Below are 18,181 nucleotides of genomic sequence, written 5' to 3'. Positions count from 1 at the left end.
CATTAAATGGAACAACTTGGTCTCAGAGTATTTCATATTATTATGTACGTAATCCAAGACACTCTTTTGTGTGATATGTGATATGTTACATTTCATATGGTATGTATTAATTTGTAGATGTCCATCACGCATGTTACGTATTCCAATTTGTATGATATCTTACAAATTGCCATTCGTACAATATGCTATGAATTTGCAATACATATGATATGTTGTGAATTCCAATTTGTTCTTCCTAACATTAGCTAGGTGGCTAACGTTAGCATAGCTAGGGGTTAGGGTTAGGGTTAAGGTTATGGTTAGGAGTTAAGTTAAAGGGTTAAGGTTAGGATTAGGGTTAGGGGAAGGGTTAACTAACATGCTAAGTAGTTGTAAAATGATTAATGTTTTCCATTATGAAATTTGAACACTCAAACTTTGGATTGCTAGACAGTACCCTCCCCCCCCGTGCGTGCGCCAAAGTTCATGACACGAACCGTTCACACTCATCTTTTGCAGTTTTTAAGCAAATTTTACTGCAATTCTATACATTTTGCCATGTCTAATTTGTATTCATGGCATAATTGACTGACAAAAAAAATACATCATTATCTATGGGCTACAAAACGATATAAAAAACATTAGCTGACATGGGATAGCTGATCTGGACATTTCTGACAAGTTATAAATAGCTCTTTTAGGTCTGCATTGACGAACATCACAAGAGGAACTGATGATGCACTACACCCACGCCCCCCCCTGCCGACCCCTCGCGCCCCACAGTTTGGGAACAACTGCCTTAAGTAACTGTCTGTCTTATGTAACCATACCAAACGTAACATATCACCCTAACTTGAGTGTCACAGATTTACATTTACCATGTTACGTCTAGTCTATGAGACCAAGCTGAATGGACAGGTGTCTCCCTTTGTTCACCAGTAGATGGCGACTCCAGTGCTCACAGATGATGGAGAGGCTGCTGCAGAACTCCTCTCATTGGCTACACATCTGCATTCGTTCAAAGTGTGTGTCCAGTGGAGAATTCCACCTCATTCACAATAAATTATTTTCATATCCCCAACACAAGGCCTGAGACCTTGAATATATAGAGCCTTGGTTAACCCCAACCTTTTCATTTGAACCTATTGGACCACTTTCAATACGATCAATGACTCAAAACCAATAATTTGTTATATCAAGGCAGGATGTTTGTTTCTAGTGAAGCACATTGCTGTTGACCTTGACAGAACCACTGGTGATGAGATTTTAGCCTCTGATATATCAGCAGATAACATTCTACCTAATGTCCCTGTGATCTCTGTTTACTAGTTCGTAGCAATGCATTGGGTCCCTATACATTGCGGTTCTTTTCCATTAATGCATGCAGGATCTGAAAAGGTCCACTCTAACTATGAGGGAAGAGAGTCAACAAGGTAATTTCTATTCCAGAGTACTGTCTCTGTCTCTGCAGACAGAGGGCCTGAGCTGCATGGTAATGGAGCTCATCGGGTGCTGGGGTGAAAGAGTGCAACGGGCCTGCCTGGAGTGGTGATGTTCTATACAATACAGAAGCCGTGGTGAGGAACACACACAAGGACAACAGTCACCATATGAAGGGAAAACCTAGTCAGTTGCACAACTGAATGCGTTCAACTGAAATGTGTCTTCCGCATTTAACCCAACACCTCTGAATCGGAGAGGTGTTGTGGTCTTCCTTAATCAACCTCCATGTCATCAGCACCCAGGGAGCAGTTGTTGGGGGTTAACTGCCTTGTGCAAGGGGAGAAAATCAATATTTTACCACCTTGCGGGCTCACAGATTTGAACTAGCAACTTTTTGGTTACTGGCCTGATGGTCTTAACTGCTAGGCTACCTGTGACCTCTATGCAGTATGTTGAATTTGTAACATATTAATAGATAGAGGTATTACTAGAGGGGAAACGGAACAACTTGGAAGAACACTGTTTTCCTGTATATGCCTGGTAATGAAGGCTAGGCCTACTGCTATAATCATTCTGTACTTATGAAAGCATGGTGGATGTGCTTGTGGACACTACAGTACAAGTTGCAACCCTCTGGAGTAATCAGGGCTCACAGCTAATAAACATGACTTATTCCGTTAACCGTATGCAGATGCATTTTATGCTAAGTCAGAAAAGTCCCTTTTGAGAACATAAAATATAATGATTTAAGTTAGATCACAATATTTTGTTTTGTTTTTAATTTAGCTTTTTAATTGTACATTTCCTGGAAAGTCTGGTCTGCCAAAGTTCAGTGTGTACTTTTCGGCAGCTTTTAATCACGACCCTAAAATGAGTGCAACAACCAATCATAAGCCTTCTCCATCTCTCTCCCAGAAAGAGCTGCAGGCAGTGAGGAAGACAGACGCTGCACTTCCTCCCATTAGAGGAATGAATTTCACTGGATTGCTGTGTAGATAGAGTAGCTTATTTATACTCTATAGACTCATCGCCTTAATGGCAGTCTGAATCTGCTCCATCTGACTGAAACAAAGGGGACAACATATGTGAAGATATCTTCCAGAAACGTACTTTTCAGACACATTCCATTCCTACCAGTTGGAGTGAACCAATCAGTGTCCACAACATAGCCACCATAGCCAATCCCTGCACTGATTGTGACTCAGGTTCCAGTAAAATGCCTTCAGTAAAAGCTAGTTGCGCTCTATCCCCTCAAACTGGAAGCCAGCCATGTCTGTGGTGATAACATTGTGGTCAAATTCATTTTTTTGTCTGAATCTTTCAAATACCAAATAACATTATTTTATATCATGAGAATGTAAATGAGATTACATGTATCTTTTTAAATGTACAGTGCCTTCAGAATGTATTCACAGCCCTTGACTTTTTCCACAATTGTTGTGTTACAAGGTGGGATTAGAATGGATTTAACTGTCCTTTTTTTCCAACGATCTACACAAAATACATAAAACCCTAATATATTGTGATGAGATAAGTATTCAACCTTCTAAGACAATACGTGTTAGAATCACCTTTGGCAGCGAAAGTATAAAAGCTTTGCACAACTGGATTGAACAATATTTGCACATTCTTCTTTGTAAAAGTTTTGAAGCTCTCTCAAGTTGGTTGTTGATCATTGCCAAACAGCCATTTTCAAGTCTTGCCATTGATTTCGAAGATGATTTATGTCAAAACTGTAACTAGGCAACTCAGGAACATTCAATGTTGACTTGGTGAGCAACTACAGTGTACATTTGACCTTGTGTTTTAGGTTATTGCCCTGCTGAAAGGAGAATTTGTCTCCCAGAGTCTTATGGAAGAGACTAAACCAGGTTTTCCTCTAGGATTTTGCCTGTGCTAAGCACTATTCCATTTCTTTTTATCATAAAAACTCCCTAGTCTTTGCCAATGACAAGCATAACCATAACATGAGGCAGCCACCATCATGCTTGAAAATATGAAGAGTGGTACTCAGTGATGTGTTGTATTGGATTTGCCCCAAACATAATGCTTTGTATTCAGGACATTAAGTTAATTTCTTTGCCACATTTTTAGCAGTTATACTTTAGTGCCTTATTGAAAAAAGGATCCCATAAGGGCACAGGGCGAGACCCAGATGCAGACACGGGAGGCAGATGGTTCGAGTCTCTGATATTTATTAGTATCTAAGGGGCAGGCAAGAGAATGGTCAAGCACAGGTGAAACAGATCAGGGGGTGACAGATGCGTGTTTTGGAATATTTGTATTCTGTACAGGATTCCTTCTTTTCAAATAAAATGTTATTAGTCACATGTGCCGAATACAACAGTATCTTACAGTGAAATGCTTACTTACAAGCCCCTAACCAACAATGCAGTTAAAAAATACGGATAAGAATAAGGAATAAAAGTAACAAGTAATTAAAGAGCAGCAATAAAATAACAATAGCGAGACTATATACAGGGGGGTACCGGTACAGAGTCAATGTGCGGGGGCACCAGTTAGTTTAGGAAATATGTACATGTAGGTAGAGTTATTAAAGTGACTATGCATAGATGATAACAACAGAGAGTAGCAGAGGTGTAAAAGAGGGGGAGGGGGGCAATGCAAATAGCCTGGGTAGCCATTTGATTAGATGTTCAGGAGTCTTATGGCTTGGGGGTAGAAGCTGTTTAGAAGCCTCTTGGACCTAGACTTGGCATTCCGGTACCACTTGCCGTGCGGTGGCAGAGAGAAGAGTCTATGACTAGAGTGTCTGGAGTCTTTGAAAGTTTTTAGGGCATTCCTCTGACACTGCCTGGTATAGAGGTCCTGGATGGCAGGAAGCTTGGCCCCTGTGATGCACTGGGCCGAACGCACTACCCTCTGTAGTGCCTTGCGATCGGAGGCCGAGCAGTTGCCATACCAGGCAGTGATGCAGCTGTATAACCTTTTGAGGATCTGAGCTCCAGTGTTGAGGATCAGCATGGCAGATGTGTTGCTACTTACCCTCACCACCTGGGTGTGGCCCGTCAGGAAGTCCAGGATCCAGTTGCAGAGGGAGGTGTTTAGTCCCAGGATTCTTAGCTAAGTGATGAGCTTTGAGGGTACTATGGTGTTGAACGCTGAGCTGTAGTCAATGAATAGCATTCTCACATAAGTGTTCCTTTTGTCCAGGTGGGAAAGGGCAGTGTGGAGTGCAATAGAGATTGCATCATCTGTGGATCTGTTTGGGCGGTATGCAAATTGGAGTGGGTCTAGGGTTTCTGGGATAATGGTGTTGATGTGAGCCATTACCAACCTTTCAAAGCACTTCATGGCTACGGACGTGAGTGCTACAGGTCTGTAGTCATTTAGGCAGATTGCCTTTGTGTTCTTGGGCTCAGGGATTATGGTGGTCTGCTTGAAACATGTTGGCATTACAGACTCAATCAGGGACATGTTGAAAATGTCAGTGAAGACACCTGCCAGTTGGTCAGCACATGCATATGTTGACCTGTTTAAAGGTCTTACTCACGGCAGCTACGGAGAGCGTGATCACACAGTCATCCGGAACAGCTAATGCTTTCATGCATGCCTCAGTGTTGCTTGCCTCGAAGCGACGATAGAAGTGATTTAGCTCGTCTGGTAGGCTCGTGTCACTGGGCAACTCGTGCTTCCCTTTGTAGTCTGTAATAGTTTGCAAGCCCTGCCATATAAGACGAGCATAGAAGCCGGTGTAGTATGATTCAATCTTAGCCCTGTATTGACGCTTTCGTTGCAGGGCATAGCAGGATTTCTTGTAAGCTTCCGGGGCTTCCGGGTTAGAGTCCCGCACCTTGAAAGCGGCAGCTCTACCCTTGAGTTCAGTGCGAATGTTCCCTGTAATCCATGGCTTCTGGTTGGGGTATGTACGTACAGTCACTGTGGGGACAACGTCCTCGATGCACTTATTGATAAAGCCAGTGACTGATGTGGTGTACTCCTCAATGCCATCGGAAGAATCCCGGAACATGTTCCAGTCTGTGATAGCAAAGCAGTCCTGTAGTTTAGCATCTGCTTCATCTGACCATGTTTTTATAGACCGAGTCACTGATGCTTCCTGCTTTCATTTTTGCTTGTATGCAGGAATCAGGAGGATAGAGCTGTGGTCGGATTCGCCAAATGGAGGGTGAGGGGGAGCTTTTTACGCGTCTCTGTGTGTGGAGTACAGGTGATCTAGAATATAGTTGTATGTGTGAGGTACAGAGATGAGGTGGTCACGGCCGGCTGCGACAGAACCTGGACTCAAAACCAGAATCTCTATTGGCACAGCTAGCACTGTGATGCAGTGCCTTAGACCACTGTGCCACTCAGGAGGCCACACATGAGCTAAGAGTTGACCTCACACTTGAGTTAAGAGTTGACCTCACACATGAGTTAAAGTTGGCCTCACACATGATCTAGGAGCTGGCCTCACAGACGGTAAGAAGAGTTCAATTATTGTATTTAATCCTGAGGCTGAGTGTGTGTGATATGAAAAGATTCCCCAACAAACATGACAACAGGGGTCAAATGAATGGCCAGTAACAGATCAGAGGTTGAGGGGTTAGGATCTTAGCAAGTACCACAGTATGGCCCTTCATCTGCAATTATGCAATTATTGTTGGAAGTTAGCCATTGTCATGAGCATCAAGGATAAGGCAAGCATGCCACACAGGCCAGAGCAGTGAATAATATCCCACTCTTATCAGTCACTCTTAAGCTGTCAATGAGTAGGCCATTTAGATATCAATTACATGACATGTGATATATATCTCGTAATAGTAATGTCTATCTAGATGGAATTCTCATCTGCTGAGAAATATAACAGATAAATAACGTTCCCTTCTCCCTACCATTGACCCTTTTTGACCCCTCAAGAGTGATTGATAAGGGTGGTATATTATTCATTGCTCTTGCATGTGTTGCTTGTTTACCTTATTCTTCAAACCAGGGCTATAGATCCATCTATTGATTGCTGTCAAGGATGTGCGCTGTTCTCTCTGTTGTCATCAATACCATAATCGTTACCAATGCAGGAGGTCTATAAGCCCAGAGTCTCAGTCAGTCTCTGTTGTGTAGAGGTCTGTGCAGGACTGACTTCTTCATCTCGCTCCCGCCCGCACCCGCAGGCTTTCTGTGCGACTCCCACCCCCTAAACGCAAGAACTGGTCCCCAACCCAAACGCATACCCGCAATGTTATTTTAGGCGCATGTGACGTAGCTCACTTGCCAGCCATGATCCCTGCAATATTGCGCCCTATAGGCAATATCATTAATGTGCAAAAAAAACAACTAACAAATAGGTTAAGTTACCAGAGATCCTCACGTGGCCCATTCTATTCGGCTATTCAAGTGGCCCATTCTATTAGGCCCTCTGTATTACTGGGCTATATCAGCCAACATGCTAGACGTATTTTGCAGAGAGCAGAGTTGGAGAGACTTGCACTTTCTTTTTAGCTATTTTCATAGCCTACATTTTAAGAGTGGGCGATTGTTAGACGGAGACAAATATGGGTGATCAATATGTATTTCTAGCCAATGTAGTAAACTATAGCCTAATCATATTTAGGAAGTACATTTCCTTGAGAAGATAAGTCGGGAGTTTACATACACTTAGGTTGGAGTCATTAAAACTCGTTTTTCAACCACTCCACAAATTTCTTGTTAATTAACAAACTATAGTTTTGGCAAGTCGGTTAGGACATTTACTTTGTGCATGACAAAAGTAATTTTTCCAACAATTGTTTAAAGACAGATTATTTCACTTATAATTCACCTGTATTGTAATTCCAGTGGGTCAGAAGTTTACATACACTAAGTTGACTGTGCCTTTAAACAGCTTGGAAAATTCCAGAAAATTATGTCATGGCTTTAGAAGCTTCTGATAGGCTAATTGACATCATTTGAGTCAATTGGAGGTGTACCTGTGGATGTATTTCAAGGCCTACCTTCAAACTCAGTGCCTCTTTGTTTGACCTCATGGGAAAATTTAAAGAAATCAGCCAAGACCTCAGAAAAATATTGTAGACCTCCACAAGTCTGGTTCATCCTTGGGAGCAATTTCCAAACGCCTGAAGGTACCACGTTCCTCTGTACAAACAATAGTACGCAAGTATGAACACCATGGGACCACGCAGTCGTCATACCACTCAAGAAGGAGACGCGTTCTGTCTCCTAGAGATGAAAAATCAATCCCAGAACAACAGCAAAGGACCTTGTGAAGATGCTGGAGGAAACAGATACAAAAGTATCTATATCCACAGTAAAATGAGTCCTATATCGACATAACCTGGAAGGCCGTTCAGCAAGGTAGAAGCCACTGCTCCAAAACCGCCATTAAAAAGCCAGGCTACAGTTTGCAACAGCACATGGGGGCAAATATTGTACATTTTGGAGAAATGTCCTCTGGTCTGATGAAACAAAAATAGAACTGTTTGTCCATAATGACCATCTTCGTGTTTGGAGGGAAAAGGGGGAGGCTTGCAAGCCAAAGAACACCATCCCAACCGGGAAGCACGGGGGTGGCAGCATCATTTTGTAGGGGTGCTTTGCTGCAGGTGGGACTGGTGCACTTCACAAAATAGATGGCATCATGAGGAAAGGAAAATTATGTGGATATATTGAAGCAACATCTCAAGACATCAGTCAGGAAGTTAAAGCTTGGTCGCAAATGGACAATGACCCCAAGCATACTTCCAAAGTTGTGGCAAAATGGCTTAAGGACAACAAAGTCAAGATATTGGAGTGGCCATCACAAAGCCCTGACCTCAATCCTATAGAAAATGTGTGGGCAGAACTGAAAAAGTGTGTGCAAGCAAGAAGGCCAACAAACCTGACTCAGTTACACCAGCTCTGATAGGAGGAATGGGCCAAAATTCACCCAACTTATTGTGGCAAGCTTGTGGAAGGTTACCCGAAACGTTTGACCTAAGTTAAACAATTTAAAGGCAATGCTACTGAATACTAATTGAGTGTATGTAGACTTCTGACCCACTGGGAATGTGATGAAAGAAATATAAGCTGAAATAAATAATTCTCTCTACTATTATTCTGCCATTTCACATTCTTAAAATAAGACCATAACTGACCTAAGATTGGGAATTTTTACTATGATTAAATGTCAGGAATTGTGAAAAACTGAGTTTAAATGTTTTTGGCTAAGGTGCATGTAAACTTCCGACTTCAACTGTACATGATATAGCCTACATTTTAGGAGGACGATTTGCAGGCAGAGACAAATAAATGGGTAATCAATATTTAATGAAAATGAAAAGGCGCAAAGCTTGCTCACTATGGTGGCCATTGCGCGCCCTGCGACCTCTCCTTTCTAATGATCACATTTTTGGATTGCACCTCGGCTCACGTCGGTTGAGCGCCCTGCACTTCTTTCCATCATCAACATTTAAGACACTGTAGTAAACTAGTCTAATCATATTTAAGTTAATTTCATTGGAAAGGTAACTGCCACGTGATTATCCGCCCATGCATAGGCAGCCTACTCTATTTCAATGAGACCACACATATAGGCTACTACGCGCACTTGATCTCGCACGCCCAACTAGGAGAGATAGAGACGACATTGAGAGGAGAGGTAGGCTATTGAAGTTGAAGCAGCGAATTCTGAGTGTGTGAATAATTGCGAGAAAGGTTTGCGTTTAATACAATACATAGGCGTAGGCTAACGGATACAAATCAGGAAGACAACCGTTTCCAAATAAACTGCGGGACAACAAAATATATTGTCATTCCAGTCGTCGGTCTGACCGCCCTCTCCCACCCGCAGCATTAAAAATACCGAAGCTATAATGATCTCTGTCAGGACCCGCAGCCCACTACTGCTGTGTGTTTTACCATGTGCTGCTATGCTTTCTCCACCCACCCTGCACTGAAGAGCTCGCCGAAAACACATGCTCAACCAAATGTTCTTCAGACTGCACCCTTTCTCTCCTCCCTCTCTCTCATTTATAATAGTGTTTGTACTGTCTAAACCATCTCAAGCAGAGCTCTGGAGTTGAGCTCCACTCTGATTGGCTCAGTCACTCTCCTGTTGAGAAGGCCTTGTATTTCAACATGTGAGGCATCATTACGATCAATATTATTGACCTTTCAGCCTCTAGCGAGCACCACAGCAAAATGGCCTAATCACATTCATCCACAAACCATCTCAGAGCAAGAGTTCTGATCTAGGATCAGGTCCCCCCTGCCCATATAATCTTATTCATTTTGATTAAAATACACAACTGGTCCTGGATCAGCACTCCTACTCTGAGATGCTTTGTGAATGAGTATGGGCTCAGTTCCCTAGGGATTAATTGATGATGATCTAGCTATACCATCCATATGATGGTGGATTAATGAATAACCCTTTCATGCCTGGGGTGGAGCCAATATCAACAGGTGGGAAAGAAGGACAAAAATAAAGCACAATTCAACAAAAATCGTATTTCCTTATAAACATTTTATTCAGTGCATTTTTGTTAGAACAACAAATAACCTACTGCAAGAAGGTACCAGATTAAAAGTGTATCTGTGCTCTGTGGATCATTCACTTGTAGTCTGGTATAGACTGGAGCACAGCGTCCAAAACAGGTAGATAATAAGCATAGTAGACCTACAGTACATCATGCTGCTATTTCCCAGAGGTCCACAGTCTTCCATGCAATAATAGTGTCAATCAATCAAAATGATAGACATAAGCATCTATTCGGCTCCAGGGGGAAAAAACAATGCAGGAGAATACAAACAATCATTTTATCTGTAAGAGCCCTCAATTTCACTAATAATCCCCATTTGATGGTAAAATAAAAAAAATCAAGGATTATGTTAATATCCTTTCACACACACACACACACACACACAAACACACACACACACACACACACACACACACACACACACACACACACACACACACACACACACACACACACACACACACACACACACACACACACACACAAATGACTGAATACATCTAAATACCATATGAAATGTTGTTTATAGTTTGTCAAAGGAGACTACTAATGACACAATACTGTAAAAGGGTTGACATAAGTTTTTAAACAACTACTCTGTTTCTCTATTTTATTATTAAAACAAGTTTCTGTAGACCACACATTGTCCGTGTCTGATTACCCCTCGTCTCCTTGTGTTGTAACTCGTAGACTGAGATGGTATGCCAAAATAGAACCTTTCATAGTATGACACATTTTGAAAATGCTTTAAATGCCAGGATGTCATGCTATTGAGGAAGAGATTTGTCTTTTTAGACCCACGTGTGTGTGACAACATATCAGCTGATAATCAGAAAAGGGGGGATGGGGTTGTACCAAAACGAATGAATGTCGGAAAACAATGCAATTGTGCATTAGATGATGCATTCTCAGTATGGGGGAGCCTAGTATGTTGATATTTGTTGCTTACTGCATAAATGTTTACTAAACAGTATGTTCTTTATTTTACCTCTATTTTACTAGGCAAGTCAGTTAAGAACAAATTCTTATTTTCAATGATGGCCTAGGAACAGTGGGTTAACTGCCTGTTCAGGGGCAGAAAGACAGATTTGTACCTTGTCAGCTTGGGGATTAGAACTTGCAACCTTTCGGTTACTAGTCCAACGCTCTAAACACTATGCTACCCTGCCCCCCTGTTCTGAATAGTATGTAGTACGACTAGTACACACTACACAGTTTGTAGTACGATTGGTACACACTACACAGTGTGTCGTTTTAGTAGTAGATAAGACAGATTTAGGACATGGCCTATGCTTGTGATTCGATTTCTTTCTTCCTTTCTTTTTTTGCCTTGAGTAAAACTAGAGAAACACGCTTGACTCTTTGGTACACAGGAACAAATGATCGCAATCAGTATAGCTGGCAAGCAATTTATATGGTAGACGAGGCAGAAGGCTTGCAGATATGTACACCTTGGACTCAAACACACAAAAAAGCTTTTTTTAGGAGGCATGAAAGCAACAGTTGATGGACCACATAAATACTGACCAGTAACTCTCCCTCTCAAGAACTTCAGAGAGATATACATTGGTAATACACTACATATGCTCAAGAATACAAGGAAGAATATAAATTCCAGACCAGCAAAATGGCTTTTCGTATCGAAGTTCATAGCAAAGTTGACCCGCAGAAGCTCGCTCATGGATTTATTTAATTGATGATGTCATAGTCTGTCACAGTGGTTTCAGTACACACTAAGCTAAGCTAATTTGCTTCCTCTCCACCTGTTCAGTTTGATGAGGATCAGTTGAGTCTGCTTACAGTGAGAACCGCCCTCTGCCTGACGCTGACCACCACAGCTATGTGGACTGCTCGTTCTGGCTCAGTGTCTTCCCTCCTCCGTTCAGCAGGGCTGATGCACTACGGCTCTTGGTGGGAGTACCACTGCTGGAGTGGGAGAACTCGGTCAGATCATGGAGAGAGGGTTCCCTGTACATGGCAACTGGAAGACAAAGAAGCAGATAGGGTGTCACCTTTGGTAAAGATCAACTCTGGTTATTTGTATTGTGCAGAGCCTTTGACAAACATGATATTCTTCTGTAAAATGCAACGATATACTAGGGGGAGTTTTTCTAACAAGGCCCTTAACTCCAACAGTTACCCCAACAACCTTCAACACACACAGAGTAAGACCTACTCACAGCCTCTCAGAGTAAAGACGTCAGCATGCTTCCATTTGGCTCCCTTAAAAGACATTAGCTTGAAAAATAAGAAAAAAAGTGGCAATAGTACTGTTTGTGTTACGCCTGCACCCGCTCCTCCTCCCCTTGGCGCTCTAGGGCGCCAGGATTCCCAGCATTACGCACTCAAGCCACCATCAGTACGCACACCTGCCTTCCCTCCGTCATGCGCATCAGTGATCATTGAACTCACGTGGACTCAATTACTTGTGTCATTTACCTTCCCTATATCTGTCTGTTCCCAAGCTCTGTTCCCTGGTTCAGGATTAATGGTCTCATATCCGTGTTACCCGGGTTCCGACGCTGTTCCTGTCTTGTTTCCTTGTCTGTTCCCGAATAAATGTCTGACTCCCCGTACCTGCTTCTCCTGTCCGGCGTCGGCCCTTACACTTTGTCCATTTTGAGACGCCATAGCCAGTATACACTTCCTCAAAATAGTCTGAATTAAGATAACTTAAGAAATCTGATATGTAAATTGCTGTCATTAATTTTGACGTTTTTGTCGAGGTAATCTTAGTCGTGCGCTTTTACATTTAAGATTGTTGCTGCAGTATTCCTCAATGAAAAATGTGCATGAAAAAATGATTTGTCTCTTGTTGAATGACAACAGACGTTATTGAAGAATCCCTACTGTTGACCAATCACCAACGAAGGGGCGTAGACTTCAGCTACCGACTTCGGCTTGTCTCCAGAACATTTTTTGTGTGCTGAACAGTCCCCCAAAAAGTCCAAAACAAACAAAAACGGCACAAAATGTCATCATAATATATGCACCAACCCTTCCAAACTGTTTCAGCTGGGAAGCATGTGGACGCCTTAGAGGAGGGGTGGGCAACTCCGAGAGCCTGATTGGTGTCACACTTTTTCTCCATCACTAGCAAACACAGCTGATCAAATGTCATGTGTTTGCTGGGGCTGGGGCAAAGCTGTGACACCAATCAGGCCCCCGAGGACTGGAATTGTCCACCCCTGCCTTAGAGTAAGACCCACTCACCTTTCAGTGGCTTGGGGATGAAGTGGCCTGATGGTTTATTCTTCTTCACATGGTTCCCTTTCATGATGACTCCCTCTTTATTGAGGCCAAGGTACCAGGCCCTGCCAGACTGCTGCTGTCTGTAGAGCATGGAGGAGTAGGTCACGTAGTAGTTCTCAAACACTGACTCCTTGAACTTACACTCCGGGGTGAAGTGTTCCTAAAGAGGGAGACAGAGAGGTCGATAAAGACAGGAGTGTGACTGTGAGAGAAATAAAGAGATAAGAAACATAAAGGGATAGAAAGAGAGGGAGAGAAAGAAAGAAAGCTTCACTTAGTTTCAGCCATTTCCCTCTCACCCAGGCTATCCATTCATATCAAATGCCCAAAGGGAAGTGAACGAGGACAGAAGGGATGGACTAACTACCTGGCATGAAGCGCTACCAGAATCTGTCCAGAGCAGTACAGAAGGCTGTACTAAAAGTTGGGACCAACTCCATTTCTATGGTTGGGAACCTTTTATGTGCACAGTTTACAAATCAGCATAGGCCTGCCCCAAAGTGCCCAGCTGCTAAACAGCATAGGCAGGCCCCAAAGTGCCCAGCTGCTAATCAGCATAGGCCTGCCGCAAAGTGCCCAGCTGCTAAACAGCATAGGCCTGCCGCAAAGTGCTCAGCTGCAAATCTGCAGTAAGAGATCCCTTACAACTGGTCGCTTTCAGAATTGAGTTGTGAAAACATCAGTTGACTGATGAGCTGAATTAAACTCGCTTGCCATCCTGTGTGAACAGGCCTATGATGGGAATGTCAGACTATGGGAATGTCCATCACTCTTACAGCTTGCTCATCCATCACTCTAACAGCTCAGATTGTTGTGGCGAGCTGATTACTTTTCACCTGCACAGTTTGAAAACACAGACTCATTCAATTGCCAGACAAAGGTCAAAGGTCAATACTTTAATTGGCAAAGATCGATACAAAACCTCATTCTGCAAGAGACACCAATGTCTATGGTGATAATACACACACCCACATCCAATCACACACTCGCTCGCACACACACACACACACGCACGCACGCACGCACGCACACACATACGCACAAACACACCCACATCCAATCACACGCACGCACATAAACACACACGTGCATGCAAAAACACGCACACACAAACACGCACCCACACACACACACACACATCCAATCACACACACACACACATGCACACCCACATCCAATCATACGCACACACACACGTGCACAAACACACCCACATCCAATCATTGGCATGCACGCACACACACACACACACGCACAAACATACCCACATCCAATCATACACACACACACATGCACAAACACACTCACATCCAATAATACACACTGACACACATGCACACAGGCTAGGCTTTAGGCAACTTAACTAAATAAACAGAATGAATCTGAATACACTGGCTAACATTCAGCCTATGCTGTATTTTTCCATCCAGATTGCTAAAGGACCTCACCAGAGCTGAAACAATCCCAACTTCAGAGAGCATTTCCATACTCATGTGTCTCCATGGTAACTTCCAACTCCCCAGAATACAAACCAGCCCTCTCGTAAAGATGGCCCCCAGGTTACCAATGGAGACATAAACAGAGGGACAAGTTTGCTATTACAAGTTAAAAACACAATGTGGTGGCCACTGCAACACTCACAACAGCAACTACTGCACAACTACTGACCTTTGTCATCACTCCAGTCACTTTGGTTTTCACACCAACAATTGATGCTTAAATATAATTAACATGATAGTTAAGGTGACCTTCAACGTAATCAATTAGCTCAGTAACACAGGTAGTAGTATACTTAAGCAAAAAGGCAGCTCAGGGGTTTGTGCTATATAGTCAATATACCACGGCTAAGGGCTGTTCTGAGGCAAGACACAACGCTGTATATTACCCCAATACCACAAATTCCCGAGGTGCCTTATTGTTACTATAAACTGGTTACCAATTAGAGCAGTAAAAATAAATGTTTTGTCATACCGTGGTATACTATCTGATATACCACAGCTGTCAGCCAATCAGCATTCAGGGTTCGACCCACCATGTTTATAATGTGATCCTGCCACATGGAAGCCTAACTAGGGAAGTATGTATGAGACACAAAGGAGTCGGCAAGTAGCCTAGCAGTTAAGAGTGAAAGGTTGCTGGTTTGAATCCCGAGACGACTAGGTGAATAATCTGTTGATGTGCCCTTCAGCAAGGCATTTAACCCTGGATAAGAGTGTCTGCTAAATGACTAAAATGTAAAGTGAGACTCACCGAAGTGTAGAGGAAGCCGTCGTTGTTCATGGCTAGGTAAAGCTTGGTCTGAACCCCCTGGATGGCTACCACTCGCAGCCCAACAGGAATGAGGTTGAACACAGCTGCAATGTGGAATAAAAAAGAGAGGGTAGGTAGTACACTTTTAGAAAACAGGGTTCTTCTGTTGTCCCTATAGGAGAACCATTTTTGGTTCCAGGTAGAACACTTTTTGGTTCCATGTATAACTCTTTTGGGTTCCATGAAGAACCCTCTGTGTAAAGGGTTCTACATGGAACTCAAAAGGGTTCTACCTGGAACCAAAAGGGTTATTCAAAGGGTCTCCTATGGGGACAGTCGAAGAACCCTTTTAGGTTCTAGATAGCACCTTTTTTATGCGTGTAGACAATATAAGAGAAAAATTCTCCTGGAGATGTAGTAGCGAACATAGAGCTACAGAAAACATTGAGCAAAAGAGGTGAAGTTGACTATTCTCTCTTCTTGAATTCTATATCACAATAATCTGAAATATGAACGAATTCAAGGCAAAAACACAGTCAAAAACACATAGTCCTACCATAGCTGTTGTCCTCGTCCTTGGTTCCATCGATGGTTCCATCAGCCTGCATCTGAAGGCAGAAGCCTGTGCGGCTGTATAGCCTCGTCACTATCCCCTTGAGCTGGGGCTCTGTGGAGACAACAGGGAAGAATGGGAGAACAGAAGGAGAGGGAAGAGAGGAGATATTGGATATATAACCAAGTCTATAGTCCAATTATACTAGCTCGTTTTCTACTGCTTCACATACAGTCAGTAGTAAAATACCAGAGGAACCTCAGGCATCCCATAGACATCACACTGTGGCACAAAACCAAAACAGTGTAATGGGTACCTGGGATAGTGGTGGCTGGCCATGCAATATCAAGCTCATTCATAGTTTCAAAAACAGGAAATCTACCTGTCTGGATGCTGTACACTGACACTGTACTTTGAATGTCATTCTTGTTAAGATGATAATATAATGCACAACAGAAGCGTGGCAGTGTGAATACGTTGTGCACTTTTCCGATGATGACAGTGTCATGTGTTAGAGTGAGGTAATTCATTGATGAGTGCATGAACTTGCAGGATCACGACAGGTTGATGGATTGATAGTCAAATAATGTATTTCTTATACTATACCATCACAATTTGGACAAATGTGCCATTACTCTGAGGTCTTCAAATTTAAAATGGGAGAGGATGGAAGTGTTCGTGGTGTTCGAATTGTTGGTGATGATGATTATGATGATGACAGTTATTGTGTTATGTCGAGAAATCACACTCAAGAGCACACCTGGTCGACTTATTCTCTTCCGTTTCTTAGAGCCAAAGAGTTTGACGCGTGAGAACACGTTCAGCTTGCTCGGTTTCTCACAGGGTCCCCTGTCCCCTGCTTTGCAAATATTCGGACTGCTTGCGCAGCGGCAGGCATTCGCCTTCTCCCGCTCCCGCTCCCTCTTTTGCCGAATGAGGGAGCTGGCGATCGCAGCGGCCATAGCCAGTTTGGCGGTTTAGTGATGGCAAAACGTCCCAGAAGAAAATGCTATATTCACCACTCACCAAATAATGAATATTATCCAATGAAATCTAAGCAGTATTGTTTTTATGCAAACCAAATAATCCATTATATCCTGAAAGTGCGTAACAAAGTCATTATAGTTTTATTGTCTCGGCTGGAGAAAAATAAACTGGATATTCCGAGCAGACAAACCTCCCACTGACACACACTGGTTTAATCAACGTTGTTTCCACGTCAATTCAATGCCAAGACAATGCAATTGCGTTGAACCAACATGGAATAGACGTTGAATTGACGTCTGTGCCCAATGGGCTCTTGCGCCTTCAGCTGTGAATCAACAGCTAGCCTCTCCAATTTATACATTCGATTTGTTGTTGATCACTGCAGCTTCTCATGCGTGCACACCCGCTGTGATGCAGCCATCCACCCTCCGTGAGAAAAATGTAGTCCTCAAAATGCTTTTCAATCAATGAAACAACTCTTGTCATACATAGTTGTGTGTGCCATTAATGCAGCAACCGCAAGCAAATCCTCTCCTCAGGTTTGGAGCCAATGCCACATAACCTACAGTATGACTTACAGTAAAGGCTGTTAGCGCCACGTGGTATAACACTCATATATGTTAGGCTATGGCGAGAGAGAGGGAGCGAGAGGGGGAGGTCTTGCCTCATTTTGGTGCAGAGATTCCGCTACTATTCCTTCCATCTCTCCATCTCTGCGATATGAATTGCGGCATAGGAGTCTGAACAAAATGCATTAGGAGAAACTGCGGGCGCTTTTTGCAGGCATCTTTGTAACTGAATATCGGCATGTGTGTGACAGGCAAGGCATGAGACGCTGATGCAAAACACAGAAAGACGTCGTCGCATCATATAGATCCAGGGAGAACAGAAGATCACTGATAGCACCCTATGGTGTCATGACAACATAATCAAGGGAGGGAGGTGTTCCTAGATTAGTGCTTTCTGCTAAAACTAACTTGTTTTTCGGCAGATTAAGCACATTCAGCTCCCCTGTCGCCTCTCCAATAGGGCTGCGGCCATGTAAAGTGAATCTGCATAATAGCCTATACGTTCGAGAGGCTTAAATTGGTGCTTTCCGAAGCGCTGAGAACATAAGCTCGGACTCAAGAAAGGCTTTGGTGGGGGTCTTCATCTTAGGGTAACATCTGTCTGTTGCCTCTCTTGAGTCAGGTAACAACCACATCTGTCATCAGATTGAAATGCATTGACGTTTTGTTGTGGT

The 18,181-nt window shown here is 43.0% G+C and overlaps 1 protein-coding gene across 1 annotated transcript; it reads right to left on the bottom strand.

The window, feature by feature from the left end:
• Positions 1-9,877: 9,877 nt before the first annotated feature.
• On the bottom strand, positions 9,878-16,919 carry LOC135543867 (fibroblast growth factor 13-like). Its single transcript, XM_064971188.1, has 5 exons — positions 16,712-16,919; positions 15,955-16,065; positions 15,399-15,502; positions 13,110-13,308; positions 9,878-11,877 (listed from the first exon to the last, which is right to left on the bottom strand). Exons 1-5 carry the CDS (start codon positions 16,911-16,913, stop codon positions 11,735-11,737), a joined length of 759 nt encoding a protein of 252 aa, XP_064827260.1. The 5' UTR covers positions 16,914-16,919; the 3' UTR covers positions 9,878-11,734.
• Between the last annotated feature and the right edge of the window lie 1,262 nt (positions 16,920-18,181).

The sequence above is a fragment of the Oncorhynchus masou genome, chromosome 8, assembly GCF_036934945.1.
Source record: "Oncorhynchus masou masou isolate Uvic2021 chromosome 8, UVic_Omas_1.1, whole genome shotgun sequence".
NCBI classification, from domain to species: domain Eukaryota; kingdom Metazoa; phylum Chordata; class Actinopteri; order Salmoniformes; family Salmonidae; genus Oncorhynchus; species Oncorhynchus masou.
Note: the sequence above shows the minus strand (reverse complement) of the source record. Positions and strands in the feature narration are given on the sequence as shown.

Excerpts from the sequence above, each read along its gene's own strand:
- LOC135543867 (XM_064971188.1), bottom strand. The coding sequence starts at position 16,913 with ATGGCCGCTGCGATCGCCAGCTCCCTCATTCGGCAAAAGAGGGAGCGG. Across the intron at positions 15,503-15,954 it reads GGACGAGGACAACAGCTATG|CTGTGTTCAACCTCATTCCT; the intron begins GTAGGACTATGT and ends TCCACATTGCAG. Across the intron at positions 13,309-15,398 it reads ACGGCTTCCTCTACACTTCG|GAACACTTCACCCCGGAGTG; the intron begins GTGAGTCTCACT and ends CTCCCTCTTTAG.